Here is a 17,888-nt window from a genome sequence, read left to right as displayed (position 1 = left end):
TCAACATCCCTCAGGTTAAGAGGCAGGTCAAGAAGGCAAGACCTTCATGGTAACCTCGATCCACGTGGGAATTGAACTTGTGCAGCTGGTATTACTCTGTGTTGCAAACCAACCATTCAGCCAACTGAGCTGACAGGTCCCATTCACTGACATACACCGTTGGTGAACTTATTAAGGCTTTAATTTAGATCAACAAATACATTGATCATTTCTAACAAATTTAGATCAACAAATACATCAATCATTTCTAACAATTTTGTAGTAATATTGCTCAAATGTCATTTTGTTTACTTTTTAATCCTCTCAGAACCAAAGATCACTCGACCACCCACTGATGTCAGAGTGTTGCTAGGATCAAAGGTTGTGTTACCTTGTAGTACAATGGGCAACCCAAAGCCAGCCATTTCATGGATTAAAGATGAAACTGCACTCAAAGTAAGTGAATAAATGTCCTCCATAGATATGAACGAGTTATAAGGACCAGATTTTCTGTCATTGACTCAGAATTGATAGACAATAGGCTAGTTCAAGGATTGTCTTGATCAGAATTGTTCATGCAATATTTCTGTGTTACTCCTCCATTTTATATGCTGTCTGAAAACTTCTAAAATACAGGGACATTTGAATTAAGTCATATTTAGGTTCTGGATCAGCTTCAATTGGAAAATAACTTTCCAACTCCATTTAAACCAGAAACAAAAAGAAGTTGCTGGAAAACTCAGCAGGTCTGGCAGCACCTGTGAAGAGAAATCAGAGTTAATATTTCAGATCCGATGACCCTTCCTCAGGATCTTCTTTCAGTTACTATTTAAAACACTTGTACTTAAATAACACATTTTATGACCTGTGCATTGTAGCAGTAATACTATCGGTGTGTGGTCATCAGTTATAATATAGGTAAGGTGACAGCCATTTTGTGCACAGTTGGCTTCCAATAACAAAAAAATGGAACGGTCAGATTATCTCCTTTAATGATGTTTATTGAGAGAGAATTATTGGCCTGGATACTGTGTGAACTCAGGCAAGACTCTTCCGATAGTACCTTTCAAACACACGACTGCTCCCAAATGGAAGGACAAGGGTAACAGGTATATGGGACCACCAACATCATGTGCAGGTTGCCTCCCAGCCACATACCATCCTGATTTGGAACCATATCACCGTTCCTTCACTGTCACTGGTTCAAGTCCTCAAACTCCCTTCCTGACAACATTGTGGGCATCCCTACATCACAAGGATTGCAATGGTTCAAGAAGGCAGCTCACCACCACCTTCTCCCAGGTAATTAGAAACGTGCAATAAATGTGACCTAGCCAGTGATGTTCACATCCCATGAATGAAAAATAAACTCTAATGACATGCTTTGAAATATGCCATCAGACCATTGAGAGAGCAGCTTGAGCCTTTGTTAAACAACTAAGATGAGAGATGACACCTCTGACAATAAGGTGCTCCCTCAGCAATGCACTGGGAACTCTGAATTCTCATTTAACTGTGGAAAGCCTCCAAATCATTGATTTTAAACTTCCTATTAAAATTGTGCTTCGCAGAGCCCAACTAATAATGAAATGTATTCTGCTCATAGAAAGATCGCCCTCGAACATCTGTCCTTGAGTCTGGGAACTTAAGAATTCGCAGTGTTCAAATTGAAGATGCAGGACAATATCGTTGTCTGGCACGGAACAGTCTGGGCTTGGAGTATTCCAGATCAGTAACTTTGGAAGTTCAGGGTAAGACAGGTACTGAAGTTTCAAATAGCTGTACTTTGAGGAAGAAGTAGCCATATGAATACAGATATATTCAATATCATTCAGACTAACCAATAAATGGAATTGATATCTTTCTGCAAACATCATTCATTAATGACCATATAAGAAATATGATTATCCCTTGTTTTAATGAAGATGTCAAATTACTTGAAATAAATACATTAATTCTTTGTTTAAAATGGAAGGACAAAGGAGTTTTGATGGTTTTGTTATTCATGTGGTTCAGGGTCATTTCAATTTAAATAAGCCTAAATAATTAGTTCACAAACACACAGCTAATTACTCTGAGGATAGATGTTACATGACTGATCAAGACATTCATACATTGACAAGACTGTTTAAATAATCAATCTTTAACCTTTGGAAAGAGAACGCCAGGTTTGCCTGAAATGACGACTTAATTCTAAATCCCAAAAGGCAAATGAGAGATAACAGGTTTAACACAAGCCTTAAAGCCTACATCATCTGACTGGGCTTTCTCAAACAATCAAATCCATTTGCAAAGCAATAAGCAAGAAGGCCATCACATCTATAAACTTCCAGATCAACACAGCATTTATTTCTGCTAGTGTGATTATTTTGTTTGCATGTCAAATTATTTTCCGACACTTATTTGCTTTTCTCCCTCATTGTGCAGATTTTAATATGACAAATGCAACCGAGAGAGGTATTTTGCCAATTAAGATTGCTGCATGTGTGCTGTGAGTGGTGCTACTAATACAGTGAGAACAACTTATTGAGAGATTTCTTAATAGATGGTCATTTTTTTTACTAAAACCTACTTTATGGAAATATCGTAGAAAGAACTGGATGAAAGAGGCATTTTTGTCATTACTGGGGCTCCTCTCAATAAGAGGTTTTTGCTAAAGGCTGGTACAGCTCATAAATTGGAGGCACAGTGGTAGGGCTACTGTCTTTGAGCTGGAGCTCTGGGTGCAAATCCATTCCAGGATTTTATGGCCAGGGATGATGCATTACTTACAGGGTTGAGAAGCTTCAATGTCAACCTGTAAATCCCACCAAAGCACCTCAATGACAGCTGGTAAAAGCAGGAGAGATTCCTAGAAGTTGGAGCTTCTACCATCACTACCCACAATTCTGGAATAAAACATGCATGGAAAAGTACTTATTGCCAAAGTAACTTGGACTCCCTAAGAGGACTGTCATGCAGTTCCTATACTTATTGTGTTTGCTGTCACCTGCTATGTTGATGTGCAATTTGCAAAGGAGGCCATTAACAGTCTGGAGTTCTATAGTTTATGCATGACCGGATATGTGTTGTTTATATTCTTGCGTATTCATTGTGGAAAATGCCTTTATTATAGAAGTTAATGTGTTCCCCCCAAAACCATTTTCTGTATCATCCACAAATATGTTGCTTCTGAAAAGTTTAAAAGCACAGAGTAATTGCTCTGGGTGTATGTAAGATCAGGTCAAGTACATCATGAGCTAGGGATGTCCAAAACCATTTAAGAGCATAAGAACAGTTACCTGACCACCGAAAATAAAATAATTATATTCAATTCACAGGACAGAGACACAATAATCTTTGGCCTAATTGCTCCATACAAGCCTTCTCTAACCTACATCATCCAATCTTATGAGGGCATCTTTCTATTCCTTTCTCCTCATGGCATTATCTAGTTCACCTTAAGTACATCAAAGACAATCACTTCGACCAATCCCAGTAGTAGCAAGTTCCATATTCTCACCATTCTCTGGATGTTGAAGTTTCTTCTGAATTTCTTATTGAGTTTATTAGTGATTAACCTTTTGTAGCATGTAGTCTGAGACTCCCTCTGAGGTGGAAACATCTCTGTGGCTCCAGCCTATTTTGGACCCCTGCAAAATTATAACGAGCTCCATCAGGTCAGCACTTTGCCTTCTCTTTGACAGAGGAATAGTACTCAGTAAAGCAATTTAGGGAAAACAGATGATTTCACAATGATATGAAATATTTCACTGTTTCAATGATGAATTTAGTCAGAAGTCTTTAATGGATATTGTAATCATCTCAAGTAATGGGATGTAAGCATGGGACACATTTCAATGCTTTCTTAAAATTATCTCTGAAAAGAAAGCATTGAGGAAATGAATACACAATGTGGCTGAATGTGCTAATCTGTTGCATTGAATCTTAGGTACCTAACCATGTGTCAGTAAATGGGTCATTTAGTCCAATAATTAGATGGCAACCTTAATTTGGGAAGAGAAAATGTTCCGAAAGGTGCAGCCCTTTGGAATAGCAGCACTCAGCATCATAAAATTAAAGGAAGCTAAAGCAAAATATTGCTAATGCTGAAGATCTAGAACAAAAACCGAGCGTGCTGGAGAAATTCAGCTGGTTTGACAGTATCCATGGATGAAGTGAGGTCTGCAGATGCTGGAGATCAGAGTCGAGAGTGTGGTGCTGGATAAATACAGTAGGTCAGGCAGCATCCAAGGAACAGGAGAATCGACATTTCGGGCCAGAGCCCTTCATTAGGAATTTGACTCCTGATAAAAGGCCCTGGCCTGAAATGTCGATTCGCCTGCTCCTCGGATGCTACCTGATCTGCTGTGCTTTTCCAGCAACACACTCTTGAACCAGCATACATGGACAGACAAAAACAAAGTTAACATTTTGAGTCTACTTCAGAATTCAGTTCAAAAGAAGAAGCACACCAGACTTGATGTTGCCAGACCTGCTGAGTTCCCCAGCATTTTCTGTTTTATTAAAGAACCAAGGGATGCGGCCTGAATTTCAGCAGCATCTTCTTCACATGAGCATTAATCAATGTGAGGTAAAACTTCCCAATAGGGGCAAACCAAAATCCTGGACGCATTTTAAAAAAGAATTGGATTTATAGTGGGGGAATACTAGAAACAGTTCTGGATTAGTAAATTAAGAGAGGCCGAATGTGCCTCATCTGTAATTATCTTTAAAGTAATCACTATTGTACAGTTCTTAATCTTCATACTGAGCTGACCCTTCTCACTGACTTGGCCAGTTATACCTTCAGGTTCATCTTAAAATAACTAATCAGAATAGCTCACAGTGCAAGTTCTCATTTTCCACTGGATGTACTTTAACTGTCAGGCACCACTCATTGGCCCATTACTGAAAATTCTTACTATTTTGGATCTCTTAGACATTAATTCTGATCTGTGTCTCTGCACCTTCTCTGCAGCTGTAACATTGTATTCTGCATTCTGTTCTGTTACCCTGATGCTCTTTGTATTATACAATCTGCCTGTAGAGCATGCAAAACAACTTTTCATTGTATCTTGGTATATGTGACAACAATAAATCAAACTCAAATTCAAATGTTAAATCTGCTTGTTGTAATCATGGCTGTGTTCTGCAGCAGTTCTGATGTTCCTGCTACATCTTAATTTTCGACAGTCACGTAAACATTAATCTCTGGCAGCTTAACCCCAAAGCTTTCACCATTGACAATTACAATAATCACCCTGTCAGTGACCTCCTCCACATCTGCAACTGGGAAAGCATGTGCCTCATGTTGGATAACTGGTACAAGTGGAGAGGCAGTTGGAACAATAGACTCACTGTGAGGAAGTTTTAACCATGATACAGCTATGGTTTGAGGTCAGACAGAGGATTAAAACTTTAATACCCTGAAAGCAGAATCTGAGCTACATTCGGTTAATAAGAAAGTGGGCCCAGGGGGTGCATCCAACCAGCTATTAGTCTTCATGTTAATCCTTGCTCCTCAGCCTCTTTTTCCCTATATCTTAGGCATCTGCCCCTTCAGAGTGGAAAAAAAAACTGCACACATGTTTAAGGGAAGAAGTGGTATAGTGGTAACGTTACCAGACTAGTAATCCAAGTACCTACGCTAATGTTTTGAAAACATTGGCGCAAATCCCACCATCACTACTGGGGAATTTTAATTAATTAATAAATCTGGAATATAAAGCTGGAGTCAGTAATGTTAACCATCCTAACTATCATCAATTCTTTTAAAAATTCATTTGGCTCACTAAGATCCTTCAGGGAAAGAAATCTGCCATCCTTGTATGGTGTTGCTTATATGTGACTCCAGACCCACAACAATGTTGATTAACTCTAGACTACACTCTGAAATTGCCAAGCAAACCATTCAGTTCAAAGGTAATTAGGTTTAGGCAACAATTGCTGGCCTGGCCAGCAAAGTCTATATCCTATGAAAGAATAAAACTAAAATATATGTTTGGGTGGCAGAATGGAACAGTGGTTAGCACCACTGCCCCTTAGCACCAGGGACACGGGTTTGATTCCAGCCTTGGGTAGAGTTTGCGTGTTCTCCCCATGTCCGTGTGGGTCAGCTGCTCTGATTTCCTCCCACAGACCAAAGATGTGCAGGTTAGGTGGATTGGTGATACTAAATTTTTCCATAGTCTTCAGGAACATGTAGGTTAGATGGATTAGCCATGGTAAATGCAGGGATTGAGTAAGATGCTCTTTGGAGAGTTGGTGCAGACTTGGTGGGCCAAATGGCCTCTTTCTACATTGAGGGATTCTATGAAGTGTTCGAACTTTCAAAAATTTCATATCCAGCCTAGAATTATCCTTACTACTGCAAACATTATTTATGTACAATTTTGTATGCCCACTTTTATGTTGCTATTCCACATCCCTGATCTACAATAAAATCTTTTTTTATAAATATTTTTATTGAAAAGCTTTTCAAAATCTTTTACAAAATATTTATATATAAAGAAAATAAACACCATCAAAACAGAAAAAAAGAGTACAAAGAACAAGGCAGTAACATAGTACCATTGTTACTAAACAACCCACTATTCTACCAAAACAAAATTATCTACTTAACTAAAATTAAGCTACAAACATATTTAATAAATACTATCTTAAATTACATTCAAGTTATTTAAATTAGATAATGTCTTACTACTTTATTCTCTTACTCATCACATCTCCACTGAGGCTCCCATCCCTGGGAGTACCCCTACAGTATCCATATTCTTTTCCTTCCAGATTCCCACGGCTGTACCACAACCCTGACTAATATTGCCGACAGGTCAGTTTCAATATAATTTAAAAAGGGCTGCCAAGTCCTATAAAACTGTTCCGTTTTGTGGTGCGCCATATTTGTGAGGTAATCTTGGAGGAGATGCTCCATCACTAACTTGATGGTTTTTCTGATGTCCAATTTAGTTAAATGTTCTTCCTCGCGCAATGGGCAAGGATATTACACAGTCTCTTCCCATGTTCCCCCAGAGAGGGCAAGTTTGGCAGCCCCAAAAGAAGAATTACTGGATCCATGTTAATTTCAGTCCCCAGAATGTCCTTTAACTACAACAAAATCTGAACTTTATTTGTGGTTTTAAATCCCTCCATGGACTGATCCCCCTCGATTTCGCACCACTCCTGCAGTTCCATTCTGGGTATTCCGAGCCCCTAGATAAACGAGTTGGTGACTGTTAAATTTAGATCAGGTTCCTAATTCCGCCACTGGTGCTCAATTTAAATATGTTAATGAAGGGCCCTGCCTTTTCGAGATGTCCCACAAACCACTCGAACTCACGTCCTGTTGTTAAAACAGCAACAAAAGCTGCTGCTGGAAATGTGTTGCCTCATGTCTGAAGGTTTATCCCATTGATGGGTGGGAAAGGATTGGAAAATGTGGTTGGCGGTTAATATCTCTGCCATTATTAACATGCTGTCACTAACATTGCCTTGTGAAAATATTCATGTGTGATTTTCTAGCTTGACAAAGTGCTTGCTTGTTCTCCATCAACTCAAAGCGTCAGCATTGACTGCTTGACTACATGCTAACTGGCAAAGTTTATGGCAAGAGGGGACCACAATCAGCATCACAACACTTAACATGATCAAAAGCCTCCCTAAGAACATAAGAAATGGGAGCAGGAGTAGGCCAACTGGCCCATCAAACCTGCTCCGCCATTCAATAAGATCATGGCTGATCTTTTCGGGAACTCAGCTCCACTTAGCCACCTGCTCACCCTGACCCTTATTTCCTTTAGAGTGGAGAAACGGAGCTGAGTCCACAAGACGATCCACCATGAATCTATTGAATGGCGGAGCAAGGTCAATGGTCCAGATGACCTAGTCCTGCTCCTATTTCTTATGTTCTCAAAACGCTAAGTGCTCTTCTACTCTGTCAAATTTAAGTAAGACTGAGAACCATTACTGATTATGTGGGCTTCTGGACGGCATCAACTCCTCCAACATCACACACAAAAGGATTTTAACAACATGCTAGCAAGTCCCTGATGTCACTGACCAAGATCATCAGATCCTCCCACATTGTATACCAATCCCAAATTCTTAATGAGCATTGAGTCTTGCAGGCATTAGCAAACTACAGTCCCATCTCCTTAGTCCAAGTGTATATTGTAGTTACAGATGAATATCTATTAAAATAGTAGATGACGGCGTGTGATCTAATGTTCCACTTACTGATTTGCACATTGTTCCTGTGGTTTGATTAACAATATTGATTCTGATGCCGCTGTTGAATTTTTGTTTTTTTGCCATCCTGGAAGCTTTCGTCATTTTAACGTGCTTCTTGTTTCTTTATGGTGATAGAAGGAAATGAAACTCAGCAGGACATCAAAGGTATCCTCAACTCCTCCGCTACAAATGTGTCTTGTGGAACTGGAAGGTCATGACGGGTATAGCCCTCTAAGTGAATTAGGATCTGTTTTCTCGGGACAGACATTCAGAGAAATCCCTCTTTCTTGATCTAAATCAGCATCATCAAAAAATTGGATATTTCAAAATAAATGATAGAAGTGAAAACGGGTACCAGAGCAGAGAGAACCCTTCAGTCAGGGAAGTGGCAAGGAACAGTGAGATACCTGCCATTGACAGAATTATTGCGTTTTACGTGCACTTGCCACCAGGTGAAAGCTGTCTAAAGGCACAGGAAGGCACAGGATGAGGCCACTCAGCCACTTGAGCATATTCCACCATTCAACTCATTGATGTTTACAGCACAAAATGAGGCCATTCAGCCTATCATGTCTGTACCAGTCAACAAAGGCTACACTAATCCCATTATCCAACTCTTGGCCAATAATCCTGGTGGCTGTGGCAATGCAAGTGCTTAAGTGTTGCAAGAATTTCGGACTCACATGACCTTTCAGGCCATGAGCTCCTGGCTTTCATCATCTGGGTAAAAAATTATATATTTTACCCTCCTCTTAGTCTTCCTCATCTTAACCTTAAATCTGTGTCTCCTGGTTATTGGCCCCTTCACCAATGAGGAAAAAAAGGTGCCTACCTATCTTTGCTATTGATGTCCCTCATAAACTTATGCACCTCTTTCAGGCCTCCTCTCAACCTTTACAGCTCCAAGAAAAACAACTCCGGCCTATCCAATCTTTCTCAAAGCTCGGTCCCTCCAGCCCAGGCATCCTCAATGCAATGACATCCTTCCTGTAATGTGGTAATCAGACAGCACTCAGTACTCTAGCTGTGGCCTAACTAGAGTTTTGTGCCATTCCAGCATAACCTCCCTGTTCTTGTTTTCTAAGCCTCAGCTGATAAAGGAAAGCATCCTTTATGCCTTCCTAACCATTTAAACAAAAGATCGGTGTTATTAATTTGATTCCTCCACAACTTGCCTGCACACAGTCAATCTCAACTTGAAAGGTTTTTTTTTGAGGAAGTGGTGGGGTGGTGCAGGGGGCATGGGGGTGGAGATAGTTCCAGATTTCCATGACCCTTTGGATGAGGAAACATGGCCTGTTAATAGCATAGCTCTAATTTAAGCTCTGCTCCCTTGACCTGGTCTTTTTCCATGGGAGAAAGTAGATTCTTTCTGTCTACCAAATAATCTAATTGAAGACATCTTAATTACTTCAATTGCAGTGGGCGGCACGGTGGCACAGTGGTTAGCACTGCTGCCTCACAGCGCCAGAGATCCGGGTTCAATTTCCACCTCAGGCGACTCTCTGTGTGGAGTTTGCACATTTTCCCCGTGTCTGCGTGGGTTTCCTCCGGGTGCTCCGGTTTCCTCCCACAGTCACAAAGATGTGCAGGTCAGGTGAATTGGCCATGCTAAATTGCCCGTAGTGTTAGGTAAGGGGTAGATGTAGTGGTATGGGTGGGTTGCGCTTCGGCGGGGCGGTGTGGACTTGTTGGGCCGAAGGGCCTGTTTCCACACTGTAAATAATCTAATCTAATTAGATTATTTCCTATATACAAACCCAATCTAGGGGCTCTTGTGGTGCAATGGCAGTACCTCTACCTCTACCTCCACAAGTGTGTCATAACAGGCCTGAACAGCTTTATTAAATTATCTACAAACCTAGTCCTTACAATTTGTGCTCGTAATTTAACAATTACCTCCCCAGTATATCATTCTGCATTCACTACATCCCATTCAAGGTCAACATCACTTACCTGAGACACAGTCGCTAGAACCAGAGGTACTCCAGATATAATGCAATTGCTATGGGTTATGACTCACGACGGTTACAAACAGGTCACTAGAATTTGAGGCATCAAAACAAATTTCAACAGGAAAGCAATATATATTCGTCTAAGATTAACTAAGGGAAAGGATGCTGACACTTGCTTCAAAACCCATCTAATATGTATAGAACATATATGAGTGTCTAATCAAGGCACTGGTTTATCAGAGCTCATTCAGCCTGAGTAACATCTTCGAAAGTGCTTTCCAATTATTCCTACACTTCTTCGCTTCCTCACAGCCATTCCACTTTTGGAAGTTATTATTGAATCTGCTTCCACTAACTCTCCAAGCAGCTCATTCCAACATCTCACTGTGCAAACAAAATTGCCCCTGTCAATCCTCTGGCTCGTTTGCCAATTAACTTAAATCTCTGCCCTCCAGATCCTAACCTCAGCCTTTTACCAGTGAAAACAGTTTCTCTTTGAAGGTTTAATTAAGGAAATAAATTTGAACATCTCTATTAAATGTCCCCTTATCCATCTTTGCTCTAATGAGATAATTTATTACTGATTCCAAAGACCTGTTTATTATTCAAGGTTTTCACCATCGGAGGTAGCTAAATTTGGCTTCTAGTTAACAGCTCACCTGAGTTGTTTCTGCCACTTCTGAAGAAACTATACAAAATATTTCCTTAAAAGTATGTGAATGGTAAAGGTTCTAAATTCTAACCATGTAATGAGTGTGTTTATTTTCCCAGAGGGTGTGCACATTCTGTTCCTACGCTCTAACTATTAGTGTCTCACTTTGGGTCATTCACATGAGGTTAATTAGACATCAGTGGCTTGGAAGAGGATCTACCAGATACATAATTACACACAGAATGTGACCAACTGAAATTATACTCTTGGTATAGCACAAAACACACGACGTGTTTCACTGCCCAGGCTATAGCTTTGTAGAAACAATGGACTTAAGGGATCTTGAAAATAATTATGATTTTGTTAATTAAATAGTAGGTTGAGATATTTAGCAGAAAAAAAATAGTTGCTCATTTTATCTTTTCAAGGAATAGAATGTGTCAGTCACATCCTGAGGTCTTGGACATGGACCTTCTTACTCAGAAGCCAGGGCACCACCAACTGATGTGTTCATAATCTGGCAGAAAAGGTTGAGTTTTAACTTGTAATTTCCTCCAACATATGCCAGGTGGTAAGAGTGGAAGGTGGAGGTTCCATATGATGGATAGAGAATCAGAGCTCCTATCCATAGCTCTAGGCCTCAGCATGCTGGTTAAAGTGCATGTTCCACAGGAAACATGATTAGGAGAAGGGAGATGTTGGTTTGCTTGATGGTTAGTCTGGATCAGATTGGTGCCAATAGTACATGATTCCATCCCTGTCCCATTTGGGATGGCTTTGGGATCTGCTTCCTTACCCTACCATCAGGATAGACCTGTACTCAGGCAGGGAAGTGAAGATGAAACTAAGCATAATTTTTTTTCATCTCCCTGGATCAGTCCATGGATGGTTTTCTTAACTTACCAGAAATTAAAATCCTCAAGTGGTGCATTAGTGGCATCTAAGGATAATGTCACTCCCTCTATCTCCAGTTTACCTGGCAGGTGGGAAAGGTGACTAGCTTCCCAAATGGGAAACCATGGTGACCCCCCTGCTGAGTTGAGGGGGGATCCTCCAATTCCCCAATGGGGGGGAGAATGGAAGCATAGATAGGGGACTATGGGTTGTCCCCGAAAGCCACACCTTTGTCCTGACCTCTGCCCATCTCTCCCAATCCCCATCTTGTGAAGGGAAGAATAAAAGATACTTATTTTCTTGGCCTTGGATTCCCCTAGGAGTTGGCCTCAATCCACAGACTTTAAAATGTACCTGCCATGCACCAAAACATACTTGCTTCTGATTGGATGGCAGTTTTAGGCAACCAAGGTCATTGGTGTCAAGACCTGCTCTACGGCCCAGTACTCACCCATGCTGTCTGTCAGGTCTTAATGAGATGATTCGTGGAGTTGGCATGCTCATCATCATTGAACACACTCAGCCTCACACTTCGAAAAGATTGGGAAAATTCCACACACACTGTGTAATTCTGACAGTGGTTACATCAGCAAGAATTTAGAGAAGGGAGAAACAGCAGAAGAGACAACACCTTCAATTTACATAGGAAAAGAATGCCCTAAGGCACTGCAGAAAGATAGAATCATACAACTCTTACTGTGTGGAAGCATATTTCAGCCCATTGAGTTCACACCAATCCTACAAAAAGCATCCCACCCTATCCCTGTATTTCCCATAGCCAATCCACTTAACCTGCACATCTTTGGACAGCAAACCAAAACCAGAGCACCTGGAGGAAACCTACACAGACACAGGGAGAATGTGCAAAGTGCACACAGACAGTCACCTGAGGGTGGAATTGAACCCGGGTGCCCGATGCAGTGAAGCAGCAGTACAAGCGACTGAGTCACTGTGCTGCCCTGAGAGGGAAACCCATCCTGTGCTCAGGAGATTTTAGGAAGGCTGACCGCAAGCTGAGTCAAAAAGCTGGGCCTTGGAGGAAGGGATGGGGACTATTTGTTTGAATTTGCACAGAGTAACCAATGTCTGAAGGTTGAGCCACAATGCCAAGCAGTCAATCTGTGTATCTGTGACAATCTGCTCAGGTGATGATGTAACCTTCCTGGTTGTGGCATTGTCTGGATTCAGTTTGCCAGTAATTCTTGTTTAATGTATTCCTGGAGGTTTCTTCAGGACTGTTCAGCCTTCATTCTCCATTCATTGGTTGCCTGACACATATATTAGCTTGCTTTCCTGCAGCCCATTCGACAACAAACAGCCTCTTGAGTACCTGATTGGATGATACTTGACTGCAGTTGGTCATCTGGTCATCTCCAACGTTTTTATGATTAGTCAATTGAAGTGTTCATAGAAAGTTAAAAGCACATTTTTTTTTAAATTTATGCCTCATAACAGTATCTTGGAGAGCAATTTTGAATTGGTGGAGAATCCAGATCAATTCCAAAGAGTTGCAAACCCTAGTCCATGACCTGTACTTAATATAACGTGTGGAATCGACCAGTACCAGTCAATATTGATATCATCCAAACTAAGTTCAAAGTTAATCTGTCACCTCGTGGTATAAGGATTAAAATTGAGACACCAGTGTCATGAACCCATCCATTTACAAGCTGGGCTAGCATTAATCTATTCCTTTTTTCCCCTGGGAAATAAATGAATCCTCTTTTGGTCCTAAGATCAGACAAAAATTTGGCTTGCAAGTATTTTGGATCAGTCTTCATTCTTGATGGTGAAGTGTAACTGATCATATTAAATATTGTTGATAATAATACAATTGTTAACATTGTGATAGTAGAGGATAAATCATTTGGAACGAATCAGAAACCTTGAATAACTGGACCTGGATAATGTCCACTCAGAACTTCTTTTGCAAACCTACAATAAAATATAAGAAACCCTGCATCCACGTTCAGTTATTGGGCTCCTTCAATCAAACATAAGAAAAAGAAAAGGAGAAAATAGCACATCATATCAGGTTTCAGTGTTCTAAATTCTGTTCTAGGCTGGTCGCAGGTTGGTAATTAATTGTTAATTCCAGTTAATTGTGCAGTTCCACTCTCTGCATTACAGAGAGCTATAGACCTCAGAAGGATTCAGCTATAGTTCTAAATTGGCTCGACTCAGTTGAGGACATTTGTAGTACCCGGAAACTGATCTCAATGCCCCAAAAACTAGGGATAGGACAAAATTGGGCAGGATTTGTTCTTGTAGTCACTGACATCAGGCAGGATCTGGCTCAAGTTGTGATGCTCCCATTCATTGTTTTAAGAGCTTCCAGCAGTTTCTAGCTTCATACAAGAACTATTTAAATAAAGTACCACAAACAGCTGGAAATGCAGACCAGCCTGAATCAGTGCTTTCAGGAAATGGGAGGAGAAAATTGAATAGAAGTCAACTTGCTAAAACTTCAGCCATGAAATTATAGGGGATGATGAGCAATTTTTGTTTTATAATTCCCTCATGCTGTAACACAGTTATGACGAAATTGGCAGAATCTGAGACTCACAGCAGAGGCCAGGGAAATTAAAGGAAAGTCCCTTTGTATAGAGTGGAAAGGGTAGAACGGAAGATAAATAAATGAAAAATGAGAGACAGGGCTTGTTTGGAACATTGGACAGGTCAATGGGAGCAAATGGCTGGTTCCAGGAAGCAGATTAACTGCTCAGCCCTACTCAGAAGGGAGGAGGAAGAAGAAAAGAGGGAGGGAACGGAAAACAAAACAAATCTCAACTTTGTCATTTATTTCAATGGCAGATGTGCAGCAGTATCTTAGCACTTGGCCCTTGGGGAATTGTACAGTGAAGATCTTGCAGATTGTTGGGATTGTTGTTGCTGTTTCAAAGTAGAAAACAATGATTGAACTTTAAAAGTCTGCGACTTCAGCAGAAACAATATCTGATTTTCAGTGGACTGTTTATGATCAAATTCAAACGGGCGCCAAAGGACAGTTGTTTATACCACTTTGATTTAGTCAATCCCATCTTACATCCACACCCATCAAAGCTGCTGATTCAAAGTTGGGTTCATCCTTTATGTTATGTTGACCTTGGGCAATATGTGAAATCAAGAACTTTCAGCGTTGAAATTTTTTTTCAGTTTACTGACAACCTCAAATCAATGGCAATTTCTTTAGTACTGGACTGTACCAAAGCTGGAAAGAGTACAAGAAAAAGTAGGTAAATACACAAGTAGTAGTTTGACAATGCTAAGCTTGGGATTTGATCCCATGACGATAATAAGAGACACAAAAGACAGAGTAGTCATGAGTGTGAAGGTAATTAGGGAAGAAAATGGGGTGGGGGGGGAGGGGAGGGAGGTGGTTACGGTGGCTTAGTGGTTAGCACTGTTGCCTCACAGCACCAGGAACCAGGTTCAATTCCAGCCTCGGGTGACTGTCTGTGTGGAGTTTGCACATTCTCCCCATGTATGCGTGGGTTTCCTCCAGGTGCTCCGGTTTCCTCTGACAGTCCAAAGACGTGTAGGTTAGGTGAATTGGTCATGCTAAATTGCCCACACTCTTCACAGATGCCTAGGTTGGGTGCATTGGTCAGGGTAACTCTTCAGAGGGCCAGTGTGGACTTGTTGGGCTGAAGGGCCTGTTTCCACAATGTAGGGATTCTATGATTCGAAAAAGAATAAATGGACAAGGGTGTTGTCTAGACTTGAGAATTTTAATTTTGAGGAACAGTTGGACAGGTCAGGGTTATTTACTTTACAACAGAGGATGCTGACATCAGATTTGAAACGCATAAAATTCTGAGGGGTCTAAATAGAGTTGTTCAGAAGGACATATAGCCTTTGGTTATGACCAAAGGAATAGATTTAGTATAATCGTTAGGAGGTTAAGAGGGGATTAAAGGAGAAATCTTTTCATGGTGAATTTACTGCGTGAAAGGGTATAGTGGCAAACATCCTTCTGAATATACATTTGAAGTATCAAAATTTATGGCATTACAGTCCAAGAACTGGAAATTAGAGTCAGGATGGATGACTATGTACTGACTGGACCTGACCTGATGGATGAATATGCTCCTTCTTTGCTGTAGGTTTCAAAGATTTCAATGAATGGTTTAAGAAACAACATAAAATCACTGGGACCTTAATTTCCAGGAGCAGGGAACTTCCTTATATAAATGTTGATTAAAAAGTAGAAAAACTGTTCCCTCTAGAGCATGGATCCAGATCAAGGACTTATAATCATTGACAAAAAATTCGAGAAAGAACATGGGGAGATTTCTTTCTAGTCATTAGGGATGGTGGAAGTTAATTCTATAAGTAATTTTAAAAGGTTGTTGGTCAGGGACTTGAGTGTGAAAGATTATAGCATTATCAACAACGAGTTGGGGTTTCAAAGAGCCACGCAAACATGTTAGGCCAAATGGCCTCCTTCTGTGCTTTAAGCTTTTGTTAGTCTATGACTAAATAAACTTTTTAGCAATTAAGACATATACTGATGTCCTGTCTTTGTGATCTCCAGCCCCACAACCCTCTGATGTCACTGTATGCCTCTTGAGCATCTCCAGTTGAAACACACCACTCTCAGTGGCTGTGTCTTTAGCTGTCTGGAAGTTGCTCCATAAACCTCTCCATCGCCTGAACTCATTATTACTCTTTAAGACATTCTTTAAAACCCACCTCTTCAAACAAACTCTTGGCAATCTGCTCTAATATATTATTATGTAGTTCAGTATCATATCTTGCTTTATAATTTTCATGTGAAATGTCTTTGGATGCCTCATGTATAAAAGTTACCTATAAATATAGGTTGTTGTTGTTGTGAAAAGTAATATATGAACAAGTTAAAATATGTGCACTTCAGCCTCAGGATAAGCTCATTCACTCTATCATTTTTGTGTAATCTGCAGAGTGTGCTGTCATGCTTGAGAAAAATACTCTTCCTGTACCATATTCAGTTTTCCCTTTCATCACTAGATTGGTAATTTATTGGAGGATATTTCTGTTTACTGCTTGACCTGAAAGCAATTGCCAACCAATGCCATATTAGAGACAATATGGCATAGTAGACTTGTGTCTATTGGATTTGAAATTGTCCAAATTCATCCCAAAGGAACCTTTGAGCAAAAAGACAGGAAAGTCTTCATCCTATTAAACTGGCGAGAATTGAACTCAGGGGGAGGGGATGTCGAGCTCATTGTGCAACTAAATATCTCCCCAGTCAAACCTCCGCCTATATTCTCAGTATAGCATTTTACATATAATGTCTATTGAAAAATATGTGACTTCCCATTAAGACTATCTGTTGTACTTAATATACCATGCAGTGTTAGAGAGCTACTTGTCCCCTGACAGCCCAGATTCCCTTTAATTGAGGAATAGTGAATGTGCTTTGTACATTTTCCTATCTTATGAGCACGCCAGTGTTAGATAATTGGGATTCTTACTCACAATTACCCTTCAGGGAAGATTGGGTCACCATCAGATGTCAGATATCATGTGACAGATCCACATTTTTTTTATTAAACCAATTACATTGCAAATTGATGGCAAATATGTACGCATGAAGCTGTGAAGTGAAGAAAGATCCACCTATGCCAACTATTACCTTGGCAAGAAGCAGCAAGATGATGCCACTTCCCATGAATGAATCAAATAAAACTATTCAATCCCTTCTAAGTGGTGACACACATGACTAAACCCACTATCAGATAGAAGAGAAAAAATGTTCCAAAGGGAATTGCAATCTCAGAATGCTGGTGTTAAGGGTTTGTTTACAAAATGTAGTCTCTCTTACTCATAGAGAGTTGCCTGCCTTTCTATTGGGAACATTAATGAGCAATTAAATTAGGGACTGTGACAAGTATCTGAGCATCAATTTTGCTACTGTACCAATGCAGACCCTTTAAATACAGCTGCATTTCCTTCAGCAAAATAATTAGCCACGGAGTGAAGGTTTGATATTACCATTCAGGTATTTGGTATAATCCTGTGACATCACCAAGCCCCTGTGTTTAAGAATCAATGTTTCCATTAAATAGACACGGGTATGAATGTACAAACTAATAATATTCCCAAATGGTTATTGCCGTAAGCAATTCAGGTTTATGAAAGGATGAATGTTGTGGGTCAGGGAGGAGCACTTTCACCACCAAGTAAAAGCTTTTGGGTTCAATTCCCATTCC

General features: G+C 40.3%; 1 protein-coding gene across 2 annotated transcripts in view; it reads left to right on the top strand.

Moving 5' to 3' along the window:
- Window positions 1–17,888, top strand: part of musk (muscle, skeletal, receptor tyrosine kinase) — a 196,922-nt gene that overhangs the window by 46,176 nt on the left and 132,858 nt on the right. The window contains exons 4-7 of one of the 2 annotated variants that reach the window (XM_072588114.1): window positions 308–435; window positions 1,586–1,739; window positions 2,407–2,436; window positions 8,323–8,352. In XM_072588114.1, coding sequence (XP_072444215.1) covers window positions 308–435; window positions 1,586–1,739; window positions 2,407–2,436; window positions 8,323–8,352 — 342 coding nt within the window. The remainder of the gene's footprint in view (window positions 1–307; window positions 436–1,585; window positions 1,740–2,406; window positions 2,437–8,322; window positions 8,353–17,888) is intronic. The other variant, XM_072588112.1, reaches the window with a different exon arrangement.

This window comes from Chiloscyllium punctatum, chromosome 2 (genome assembly GCF_047496795.1).
Source record: "Chiloscyllium punctatum isolate Juve2018m chromosome 2, sChiPun1.3, whole genome shotgun sequence".
Lineage (NCBI taxonomy): Eukaryota > Metazoa > Chordata > Chondrichthyes > Orectolobiformes > Hemiscylliidae > Chiloscyllium > Chiloscyllium punctatum.
The sequence above is the reverse complement of the archived record's forward strand: the minus strand, read 5'-3'. Positions and strand labels throughout refer to the sequence as shown.